This window comes from Epargyreus clarus, unplaced genomic scaffold, assembly GCF_041222505.1.
Source record: "Epargyreus clarus isolate Ecla_fem2 unplaced genomic scaffold, WU_Ecla_fem_2.2 ptg000021l, whole genome shotgun sequence".
Lineage (NCBI taxonomy): Eukaryota > Metazoa > Arthropoda > Insecta > Lepidoptera > Hesperiidae > Epargyreus > Epargyreus clarus.
In genome coordinates, this window is record NW_027332228.1 from 2027352 (window position 1) to 2040902 (window position 13551).

The following is a 13551-nucleotide window of genomic DNA, read 5'->3' on the forward strand; positions in this document are numbered from 1 at the left end:
GAATTTGACAATCTACAAAAAAGGTTTGATATGATTTTTGCTAGGTTGACTCCTGTAAAAGTTATTCGAAATTTAATTCCAATTCATATTTGTAAAAAATCGTATTTACAATTTTTTGAACTTAAGATTACTTAATATTAAGATCTCAAACTTTACCACATTTTTTTTCGTCATTTTGGAAGATATTTTCATGGTATCAAATGAAAAAAAGAATTAAAATTTATTTTGGTCCACCCTTGTCTCTACTTTAGTAATAATACCTCAATGTATGTCTCATTTAACACGACCTACAGTTCAAAGGGATCGACGGATTTTAACGTATGTGGTATCGTTGGATTCATCTAAAGTGTAGACATGATATTGAAGTACATTACTTCCTTCACATAATTTTTAAACAGGTAGCTTTTTTATAATACTTACTACTTATAGTTTTATCAGACAATGGAAAACTACGGCATCATCATAGGATTCATTTGTCTTTTAATTCTGCCCTTTTTCATCAGAGATCCAACGTCCAAATTTATTATTTGCATGTTTAATGTATGATTATAATGAGTAAATAATTAAAAAATATGTAATGTAAATAGATGAAAAAGCAACCAGTATTATATAACTAATAGATAATAAGTACTTAGTAGGTATATGTAAGTCATATCATGTCCGTTGCAAATGTTCCTATATTTATTGTTTAAAAACTATACCCATTAGGCCTGTTAAAAACTATTTTATTTATCATTACGAACAGTAACGTTGTTTGTCATTTAAATTCTAAATAGTTTGGCTTTTTAACTGTCATTTAAAATATTAAACAGTCAAATTATAATAAAATGAACCTGCTTATGTCGCCGTTTAGTAAAATTACTAGGCTATTCATTGAAAAACCAATTAAAGCACTTGGCTGCGACATACAGACCATTTTGTAACAATTTTATATTGCATAAAATGAAAATGTAAATAAAATTAAATTGTTTTTATTTACTGGTAAAGGAATGTTGGAATTCAAAGTAAATTTTATTCATTTTGTTCATTCGTGTGCGTTATACTGTGTACTACTACAACTATAAATACAAGAATGCAAGTAACTAGTTTAGTTTCTTACATTTTGTAAAAAAATAACGGGTCTGTTATCGTGTTACGTTTATCGTTATAGCTCCTATAATAATCATTATGTGTAGCACATCACTACCTTTCCATGAAGTACAGTATTATCTGTGTGACATTTTAACGTAAACAACACAAAATTACATGGGCGTCGATCTGTCATCGAAAAATAAAAAAATGGAAATAGTATAATTAACTTAACTGAGAAATATCCTTTAGTCTAAGTTCCAGTCATTTTTAAATGTCTTAAAAAGCGATATGGGCGTTCACAGTGGCGGAAATAATAAAACGTTTATTTAGTGCCAAAAGTCTGATTGCAATTACTGTTACATATGTACAAACAGACGGACAGACAATGAACGGACGGACACCTAAGACGAAATTATTATTTGCTATTTATAGAAGCAATACGTATTGTAAATGATTATTATGCGTTCGAATTCATTACATAAATTAATCAAAGTAATTGACCAAAGTACACTTATGTAAATAAACAAGTACCGAACTAGGAATGTATATTAGTGGCTACACTGTAGACGTCACAAAAATATTACGACTGTAATTCATTAAAATAAATTTTCCATTCGACTACAACGCATTTAGCGGTCGTTCGAAAATAAATAACGACTTGAAATTTGGTATTTACGAAGAATTGTGCTTTGTTTAGTTTAACGATTCTTTATAACGGTCGGTCAGCTTGAAACGAAAAGGTTTTTGAGTTGAACTAGAGAATGCTGTAGGGTTTTATTACCCTTCGGCATTTATATGTCGAAACCATTTTTTACGCACATTTCCTTCCATCATGTCTCATCACATCAGGTTACATACACATGTCCCTCCCTCTGGGCAGGATACTTTAAAAACATACTCCGCTACACTGCTTCAATGTGGATTGTTACAATCAGGGGTAATTTTTTACAATCCCTGTAAGGCCTCCAAGGCTTAACGACTGCAATCCAATGTTAACAACCAGGACCATACGCTTAATGTGCCCTCCGAAGATTGAAATTGCGCTTGAAATTTACCCATTACCGGCAAAACAAAACAAATTTAATTGGCAGAAAAAACAGCATTAATAGCATTCTTGTATAAAACATTGAAAAAAAAAACAAACATGCGTGAACTATGTCTTAAACCCACCTCTCATCTCAATGAGAAGAGGCCCGATTTGTAGCAGAATAAATAGTAGTTTAAAAACACACACTTTTATTGCTAATTGAACTAAAAAGTAATAAAATAATTTTTAATGACAAAGAGTTTAGGAGTAAAGAGTTACAATTCAGAGTAAAAAGCGTGGGGTACTTGATATTTAAAATGTTACAATCATTCTACTGGTTATTCAATTATCTATGAGGGGAAAGTTATGAACTGCAATAAAATGCACCCCACGCTTTTTACTCTGAATTGAAACTCTTTACTTTTAAACTCTTTTTCATAAAAAATCTAATTTTTAGTTCAATTAGCAAGAAAAGCGTGTTCTTTTGGTCTTTTAACTATTTATTTTCCATTTTATAGTCTATGACAAACTGAAGTCTATGACAAATTAATTCCCCCAATTTATAATTGGATTAATTAATCTAATAAGGATAATGGGAAACTGTCAAATTATTGCATTGTCACCGGTCCTCGATACGTGTGCACAGTTTCAAACTAATCAGAGTTGTGGAATTTTGTGAAAATTATCCTCAAAGATTCCGTTACATACATACATACAACCCATGCTAATAAAAGCGTGTAAAAAATGACATGAATTACAATGAACTTGCAATAAAAATGGGTATAGTTATTACATGTTATATGTTTTGTTAATTCTACTTTTATATTCATACACTTGTGATTAATATTTAATTGTTTTACAATACAGTGACACTTAGTTCCAACAGGCAGCATCCATTTAAAAACGTTAAAGTAGTTTAATTTCGTTTTTAATCTAATTCTAATAGTACAAAGTTTATTTTACATAAAACAATAAATAATAAGAAATAATTATGTGTTATCATTTATCATCATTTTACCCATAGTCATTATTACAGACTTCTGAAAAGCAGGACATATTTTGGACTGGGTGTTGAAACTTAAAAAAATTCAGCAGATTTCCTAGAAGTTGGAGACAAAATTTCTTAAAATCGTACTTTGAGCGTAGATGAATCTATTTAATTTTTATTTTATATTTTATTTAAGAGTTAGAGGGTTTCATTTTGATTAGATTCATACAGACATAAGTAGAGACGTACCAAGCAGTTGTGTGATATAAAAGCATTGCTGTAAATATAATTTAAAAACGTGCGATAGAACGTGCCTTTATTCCGCATAAATTTACAATTAAATAATAATGTAAATTGCTATTTAATGTTACTTTATTATTTAACTAACTAGTGTTAACAGTATTGATTTGTGTCACGTCACTCAGTCTATTGGTTTCCGTTGGGACGGCCGCCCTAAAATGGGATCACTTGTTCAGTCAGTCAATGGGTCCCTATGGGACTTTAAGGGAGAAAGTAAGAAATTATCTTTATATAAAATTAAGGTTCTGTAGGTTGTATCTGCAAAGTGTTATTTTTTTGCATTTCTATTTAAGAATCTATTGTCTAGTCGCCATAATAATAAGTTATTTAGGCCGTTATATGTAAGTGATACAAATTAATTAAATTTGTTATTGTTTTTATTATTACGTAGTGTGATGCAGATCCATGCCATCCCTAAATGTTCGAAAATCGGACTAATAATAACAAATGCCTTATTTCTTTTAATACAATGGTAGTAGGAAGAAGACGTGTAGTCTTTTAAATGGTAATAGTCTCTGCCGCTTAGGATCATCGGGTATCCAGGATTAGAGTTGCACCTGGAGTTGGCTATAGAAGCGGTTTACTCCTGAAGGCTATTATTCGGTTCTTACTGTTTATTTGAAACCAAAATACAGTGGCGCATTATGACAGCACAACATATTACTAAACAGAGACAGATGTGGCGATTGAGTAAACGGAGTTGCATCACGAAGGGCAAGTCCTTTCGTTTAGGCTGATAACAAATACCTTATACCTTATCATCCTAGTGCGGTATCGAAATATTTTCCATTATGTTATCATTAACATTAATTTTCGCAATTTTTTTAGTTGACTATGTGGACGAATGGTTCCTCATGGGTTCACCGGTACCACTGCTGGCGATATGGTTGGCGTACATAACGTTCGTACTGAAGCTCGGCCCCGCTTATATGAAGGGCAGGCCTCCCTTCAAACTGAGGAAAATCCTAATAGCATATAATATTATACAGGTGTTAATATCCTGCTATCTGTGTTATGCGGTAAGATTCAGTTTTACACCTACGAGTCTATTTTCCTTATAACAGCAATCGATCACGCTAAAATATTTGCTGGTGGAAGACAGTCACTCAAAATATTTGCCCCTTAGCAGTTGTGTTAGCAGTATTTGAAGTTGCAGACTTCCGAAGATATGGGGAACATCTTCATTAACTTTGACATTTTTCACGATATTTCCGATGATCTTCATACAAAAAAATTATCGATATATATTTTTGTCTTCAGGGTACTACAATATTATGGAATAACGGTTTGTTCAATAAAGTCTGTATCTCGGATTCTAAAGATCTACAACGACACGTATGTATCAATATCATTAAGTATTATCGGATTATTATTTTCTATCCAAACAAATTTTTGACCATATTCTACTACCAAATGTAATTTAGTAGTCTTCACATATCGGAGAACTCTTGTACATTTAGATATTTTTTGATGTCTTACTTACTTGTACTCAAATTATTATGTTTGTATCCATGTTCCACAATAAATTTGATTTGATGTGATTTGAGGATCCGAAATTGACAGCACTTAGCTATTATACTTTTCAAGTACAACAGTTTGTGTTAATAATCGTTACTCGGTTTTAGGTGGTTAATTTTAGTGACGTAACTTTGTGTGCATTGCCATACATTGAAGACTACAATTAAGTCATCGGTTGATATATGTATATTTTAACGATTCCATTATTAATTTTTAGGTGCTATCCAACTTTTACTACTACTTCCTAGCTAAGATCTCTGAGTTATTGGACACCATTTTCTTCGTGCTTCGCAAGCATTACCGTCAAGTTAGCTTCCTTCACGTCTACCACCACTCCCTCACCGTCCTCTTCACTTGGATGATTATTAAGTTTGACCCTTCAGATATCATAATATTCATCGGGACATTAAATTCCTTCGTCCACATCGTCATGTACGGCTACTACGCTCTGTCTGCTTTCCCTCGTTTGACCAAGTACTTGTGGTGGAAGGCTTACATTACGAAGTTACAACTGGTAGGTAGCAAATGCTTCATACTTAAGTAGCAGTGTTTACATTTTAATATACCAATTAAACTAAGTTTTTAAACGTTTCTGGCAAATGACAAAATTAAACGCAGAGAAATTTCAAGTTGCCATTTTATTTGTTCAACTGTAGGTACTTTTTAAAGTCGATAAAACCCGTAAAAACTTATAAGAAACATTATTTAGTTTTTAGGTTTTTTGATAATTTTCTTTTCTGCTTTCAGATACAATTTATGATAATCTTAGTACAAGCAACAATAACCTACAAATACTCAAGATGCAGTGTTACTCTCATGTTAATGGGATTCATATATTTCAACTTAGTATTAATGATAGTTCTATTCAGCAATTTCTATATTCGGTCTTATTTGAAAAATAATACAAATGCAGCGAATGGTATTAAAATTAATGGTACAGAAAAGAAGAACATAACAAGAGAGTACATAAATGGTAAACACGAAAAGAAGAATGGAGCGCATGCAAACGGTAAACACAATGGAACAGAAAGTAGGAAAGAAAATAACGGTATAAGTAAAATCACTAATGGGTCACAAAGTAAGAAAACACATTAATCGTTATATAAAGAAGATCGTAGATATATACGCCTGTAGATTATGGACCAATAATTAAATATTAGACCAATAGATTATGAAGCAATAATTAAATATTGGCATTAAAGATTTACATTTTTTGTTTGTATCCGTATCAAAAAATAATTTATGTATTTAAAATAAAATAAAATCTATCTATGTTGACCTATCCTACTTCCTATCCTATCCTAAAGTTTGTGAGAGGATGGATGGGTTGATTTGAACCTTTTTGTAATAATACTGCTGATCGGATGTGGATGAAACTTGCCTACAATATAGTTTTTATCACAATAACATATATACTATACTTTATAAAAGTATGGCTATAATAAATCGGTAAGTATGAATGAAGTCGCAAAGTCTTATATGTCTTGGCTTACGCTGCCTAAACCGTAAGACATATACGGAAATAATATATCCTGATTTTATTTGTCTTAAATATTTGTAAGTATAAATAGCCGAAATAGCGAAGCAAAAATTACTATAAATCTGGAGGCAGGGTAGAACCTCCGCCAAGTCGAGCCAAACAAATTTACGATATTTTTAAGATTCATTCTATTTCATAATTATCACGATAAGAATTATCGGACGTTATTAAAATAGGCCGATCAAAGCTTCTTTAAGTTCGCGGCTCGAGTAATGGCGTGGGGCGGGTTATGCTATGTCATCAGCTCATAAGCCATCGCCGAAATCACGGCGCCTTGTAAAAAAAGTTAATTTAGGCACCAGGTCAAGTATCATTTTGAGCTAGTGAAATTAAATTCAATAAACAGAGTAATTTTTTAATAATACTTAGTATTCGTTCAATCCGTTCCTTATTTTATACAGATGGAATTAAGAAACAAATGCACAGGAATAGGGGCTTTACTTCGGGATAAAGTATTCTTTTCTGAATTTGTATCTGGTTATTTTAATTGCACATTTTAATCTTGATGTAATTGAAAAACTTATCTATCTTTAAACCAAAGACAATAAAGTTACAAAATAATAACTAAGCAAACGTAGTTTTGATATATATTTTTTTAATTGTTGTCCGCGCCTGCAGCACTTTGCAACGTTTAATTTCTATTTAAATATAATAATTAATTTCATTATTGTTTACTTGCTATTGCCCTTTCAGTAACATATTTTAAACTAGTTAAGTTTTTTGTTTTAATAATAATACTACATGTAATAGTCACCAGTAGACCTTACTCGTAAGATGCTAGATGCCTACTAGATGGCAGTACCACCGCTATATCTCTGGAGAATAACAGCAGAGTTAAGCACTAATGATTCTAGTTAAAACGTGTTGTGAAAAGGTAAAATATATAAATTTTTGGAATCAAATGGATTATAATGGCAAAGAATTTTATAAAGAATACAATAACAACGGTTTGAGATATATTAAATATAAGAACATGAAGAATGAAGATGAAGAAATTGCATTATAAATTGGAATCAACAATAATAAATATTAGCAATTACGCTTCGCCTAAGAGTGTGCTAGAACATACTTGAACGAGCCTTTTTACTAGTTTTCAGATGTAGCAACGTATCTGTGGGCGATCTCAGGTTCCATTCTTATCTGGAGTTCATTAAAGATATCTATGATTGGCAGTGGTCGCTTACCACCATGCAAGGTGGGCTGCATGCTTTTAAACTACGTCTATATTATAACATAAAATTTTGAACCCCCATTGGCTCCAAGTTGCATTTTACGCACAGCGAAAATACAGTGTATGTATTATACAAGAATAAAAGATTACCTCAAGAATATATATTTTATATAAATGCATACTACACTCCATGGGCTAGTTACGAAGTTAAAGATTGTAAATATACAGGGTGAATTTTTCAAATAGGCCTTCAGTGGCAAATCCGAAACTATAAGGATTAGCGAAAAATGCTGAAAGGAGTTACGAGGCCGATTTTGATAAAAACTAAAACTGCATCATTACTTTTTTAAAATATCTTTTTCCTTAGCAATCGGGAATCGAACGAGTTCATTTTGAAAAAAAATTACACTCTCTAAATTATTCCACTATCTGATAGTGTCACTTATAAGGATGAAATTCTGCGAAGTAATGTTATGTGACAAATTAAAGGAAAAGGAAAATTTTGAAGAAAATACATATTTTTTCATACATTGGCATAATAATCCTTAAGGATTATACATTACAATTGACTTATGTGGAAGGTGGTAGAACCCTTTGTGGTTCGACTCCGGCGGCACTACCGTCACACCTTCCTAATAACAGCAGTGTTAGGCGCTGCTGTGTTCCGTATTGAAGGGTGTGGTAAGGGAGACAGACTTTTCTGAAGCGTCCCAGCTTAGTCCTAAGGGGTAGCGGCGCATCTGTGGCCGACCTCAGGTAGGAATATCTAATCCTATCTGGGGTTGATTACAGATGTCCATGGGCCGCAGTAGCCACTTACCATCTGCTGGACTGCATCCTCGTCTGCTACTCATATATAATAATTATAATAATAATGCAACAGTCCTAGTTAAACGAAAATAACCGTACTCAGGTAAGGGACATACAAAGGTCAATACTAACAATGTATAAAACAGCGTACCTATATTACGCGGTAATGACTACATTTTAATAAAAACAAGTATCGATCTAATTTTATTTTATTATTTTACTAACATGTGTTAATATATTATACATTACTAGCAAAAACCCGCGACTTTTCCACGCAATTTTTGAATATGGGAATATTTGAAGTTTATAAATAAAAGATTCGCCGTTCGATGGCGACTGCACAAACTGTATTTTGTGTATATGAATGTTATAACGATGCCTTGCTAATAAGAAGAGTGCCAACTAAGTCGTCAGCACTCAGTAGTATTTCTTCATCAGTCGTATCAACCTCAAATTGATCTACAGTTCTGTAACATGGTCCCAAAGTCGTCGTCGTCAACCCGTTACTGGCCCACTGCTGGGCACGGGTCTCCTTTCAGAATGAGAGGGATTAGGCCATAGTCCACCGCGCTGGCCAAGTGCATGTTGATAGATTTCACATATCTTTGAGAACATTTTGTTATTTTTATTTAAAAAAAAATACAAACTGGTTTTAAATTATCACTATATAAAACAATCACAACAAGCTCAATGGTTTGGTTGAGAAAATTTACCAGACAGACATACAGACATAATTACCGTCGCTTTTATAATATTATTATATTAATATTAGTACCTATATGTAGATGCATTAGTATGTAAGTTTGTTACATTAGCGTCATTTTGTGTGTTGATAGCCGTTGGGACGGCCGCCCTACAATGAGGACCGTTGTTCAGACAGTCAATGAGTCCCTATGGGACTGGAAGGGAAAAAGTAAGTTAGCTTTACTTGTAAAAAAATCAAGTTTAATATATTATTTCCACAAAATTCAAAAACAGGTGTGTTTTTTTACACAACGTTGCATTTCAATGTAGAAGTATTTTTATACTTAAATCCCGAAACTGAGATGGGAACTTCCTGATAATAATAATAAAATTAGTCCTAATACTTAATATTCTGAAATACTACCTGTGTCGCAGCTAAGCTAAGCGAGGCTTTCCTAGGCTAATTACCTAGGGTAGTTATTATTTTGTACTAAAGTTCAGACATAACCAATATGTGTAACCGATTAAATTAATTAAATTCGTTATTATACATATTAAAATTATATATGTATTGTGATCAGAATTCTGATAAGTATGGACAACAAATGTAAACACATGATTTCAAATATTTATCGATACCCTTGCCAAACGGAGCAAGAGCCCAAAGGTCGATAACAAATACATTGTTGTTTCTAATTACCAAATGGATTAATTCATAGAAAATATCTAGCCGTTGCAATAACACACCGACCTTCGATGAAGATCAAGAAACAATCAGACTAATAACAAACGTCTGGCTTCTGTTATTAAAATTGTAGTACCATCAAACGTACTCATCATCATCAACCCGTTATTGTCCCACTGGGCACGGGTCTCCTCTCAGAATGAGAAGGATTAGGCCAGAGTCCACCACGCTGGCCAAGTTCGTATTGGTAGACTTCACATTCCTTTGAGATTTTTTAAATAAATGCCCTCAGGTGTGATGTTTTCTCACGATGTTTTTCCTTCACCGTTTAAGCAAGTGATAATTAATTTCTAATACGCACATAACTTTGAAAAACCCGAGGTGCGTGCCTAGGATTTGAACTTCGGACCCCTCGATCAAGAGCCCGAGTTTCCTAACCCCTAGGCTATCACTGCTTGACAGCAATTGGTCTTTGTCGCTCATGGACTTATATAATCATTCCCAGGATTGGAGTCGGAGAATTGGAGTCCTAACTAGAGATGGCCACACATGCTATCCCTGAAGACTATTTGGGAATGCTTTATCTAAATATCCCTCCCTTACTGTGCCTTTTAACTTAGAACACAGTAGCGCCTATCATCACTGTCACTATGTAGAAATAATTGTAGCGGTGTCTATAAAGTCGAAACCCTTAAGTGTTCTATTATAGAAGACCTATCACAAAAACTTTTGTATTCTAACATCTTATTGCAAGATTGACATATTTTTGATTATTTTGCCTTAATTTTTACAATGTTTCAGTTGACTACGTGGACGAGTGGACCCTCATGCGCTCGCCGATACCAGTTTTCGCGATATTTTTGGTTTACATAAGTTTCGTTCTTAAATTCGGACCCAATTACATGAAGAGCAGACCTCCATTTCAACTGAGAAATATCCTCGTAGCATACAACATTATCCAAGTTGTTATATCCAGCTATCTATTTTATTCGGTAAGATTCAGAATTAAGTTCCTCAATCATAAGTTAACAAGAGATAGAGCAACAATCCTGGAAGACTAAAATTCTGATTTAACTTATTCCTCGCGGATAACTAGCGACCTCCACAAGGAGTCCAGTCCTCTTTATAATTCATTAGAGATCTAGAAAATGGATGCTACAGTTTTATTTACGACCGATAAAAGACAAAGAAGATATAAAAAAACTTATTTAAAAAAAAATGGTTGCCTGTAAAGTCGGTTTTACGGGCGAAGATTTTACGTGACAACGTCTTTTTCTCGGTAGAATATTTATTGATATGAATATAATTAAATTGCACAATAGGAACAAGGAATTGAATGAAAATAAGAATTGCACAAATTTTAACTATAGAAATATATTTTGTTTAGTCTCTAGTGCTGCGCGCGCGGCAGACCGATCATAGTTGAGTGGGAGAGAGACGCAAGGCATTCGGCGGGCCTCTCTCTCGTTCGGTGACTCATCGTAACGTTACCGGGCGTTACACTTTTTCATAAGTGACTCCCAGCCGCAACCTAATTTAAGACGTTGTCACGTCAAAAATGTATTTACTATTTGAAATGTGTAGCTGAGCAGATGTTCATTCTCGGCAAAGAGATGGTCAATTTTAGGCTGTAGACTTATGAAACTTTAATAAACAAAATACGAATTTTCGGGTTTCTTCATAAATATATTATTATGACATTTTGTGATATTTTTTGTGATTTTAACTTTTGTTTCTAGTTTTCTACAATAATATGGAAACACGGTTTGATACATCGAGATTGTCTCGCGGATTCGAAAGATCTGCAGTTTCATGTAAGTATCATCATAACAGTTTAATAATCTCAAAATATTCCACCATTAGTGGTGATTTAGATTACAAATTGGTAGACTTCCCACATTTTAAAGAAATGAAGGGAATTGTTGGACATTCAGACTTACCTTTTTCCCCCACCTCACCTCCCACACCCGTTATTAATAATAAATCTATGAAATATTTTATCGCAAATCTAAATTTTACAATTTATTTATTAATTTACTAGCTGGACCCGGCAAACGATGTGTTGCCATATAAATAAAAAAAATAAGGGTGAAAAACCCTTATCTTTTGTCACAACTTTTTTAATTAGGGATGACTGACGGTGTTATAAACGTAGGAGTAGACAAATATAATCAGAAAGCTTCGAACTGCTAAGCTATCGGGAGTTACAGGTGTTATTGTGAGTCAACCATAAAAGATAGACATATGCTGTCGTGGGATATTTTTTATATAATTTTAAGGAGAACATTTCTTCATCATACAACATTATACATTATTTCTGTGTAGCTTTAACCATTAAGGTTTCACACGCGACGCAAGCGTAAAAAATGGAGTAACATATCCCGTTTTCCCAATATTTCCCATCACTGCTCTGCTCCTATTGATTGTAGCGTGATGAAAAGTATACTATAACCAGCACAAGAGTATGAAAAATAATTGTGCCAAGTTTCGTTAACATCCGTCAAGTAGTTTTTGTTTCTATAAAGGTTATACGGACAGACAGACAGACAGACAGACAGACCGACAGACAGACAGACAAAAAAATTACTAATTGCATTTTTGACATCAGTATCGATCCCTAATCACCCCCTGATAGTTATTTTGGAAATATATTTCATTTACAGAATTGACCTCTCTACAGATTTATTATAAGTATAAATGAATGAATTGTTTATAAAATATAGACAAAAGGTGAATAATCGTAGCAGACGTTCTAAATTAAGCAATTAGTGAATAAAATTCACACGGGATACCATACTACCGGGAGCATCTTAAGTACTAAGTTTCAAATGTAATATACAGTCTCGTATGTTTATAAGACTATAATTGCTACGTAAAGGATTTACATATTTATTTCTAATGATTCCCTTATTATTTTCCAGGTTATATCTAACTACTATTATTACCTCTTGGCTAAGATATCTGAGTTGTTGGACACCGTTTTCTTCATTCTCCGCAAACGTTACCGTCAAGTTTCCTTTCTTCATGTCTACCACCACGCTGCTGTCGTCGTCTCCTCTTGGATTGTTATTAAATTTGAACCTTCGGAGGTTACAATATTCCTCGGGACTTTGAACTCTTTTGTCCACATCATCATGTACAGCTACTACGCTTTGTCTGCTTTCCCTCATTTAACCAAGTACTTATGGTGGAAAGCCTATATTACGAAAATACAGCTGGTAAGTAGCAAAATTTATATTAACATATCTTTACACCTAAAATTGTGTGTAATAAAATCGTGTTGCAAAACGTTTCAGGAACAGCTATCACAGGAAGTTTCTGTTTCTATTATATAAAAAAACACATATAACATTAAAGAAAATTTAACTTCGTCCATATTTAGATTATATTTGGATACCGCATTTGTTTTACAGTTTTACATTTTGATATACATAATATTTCGTCGTTTTTAAAGTTATTTATAACTTTTTTCTCTGCTTTCAGATACAATTTGTGATAGTCTTAGTGCAAGCAACCATAACCTACAAATACTCTCGATGCGGTGCTACCTTCTTGATTTTGGGAATCGTATACTTCAACTTAATTTTGATGATAGTTCTTTTTAGTAATTTCTATATTCAGTCATATTTGAATAAAAATGTAAACACATCGAATGGTATTAAAAATAGTGATAAAGAAAAGAAGAATGTAACAGAACATAACATTAATGGAAAACACGAAAAGAGGAATGGAGTGCATACAAACGGTAAACACAATG

General features: G+C 33.1%; 1 protein-coding gene across 1 annotated transcript; it reads left to right on the plus strand.

Annotated features, from left to right (window-relative positions):
* The first annotated feature begins 3524 nt into the window (after window positions 1–3524).
* LOC140750807 (very long chain fatty acid elongase 5-like) lies at window positions 3525–13129 on the plus strand. Its single transcript, XM_073084531.1, has 7 exons — window positions 3525–3599; window positions 4215–4405; window positions 5122–5418; window positions 5652–5982; window positions 10596–10786; window positions 12716–13012; window positions 13091–13129. Exons 1-7 carry the CDS (start codon window positions 3545–3547, stop codon window positions 13127–13129), a joined length of 1401 nt encoding a protein of 466 aa, XP_072940632.1. The 5' UTR covers window positions 3525–3544.
* Window positions 13130–13551: the final 422 nt, after the last annotated feature.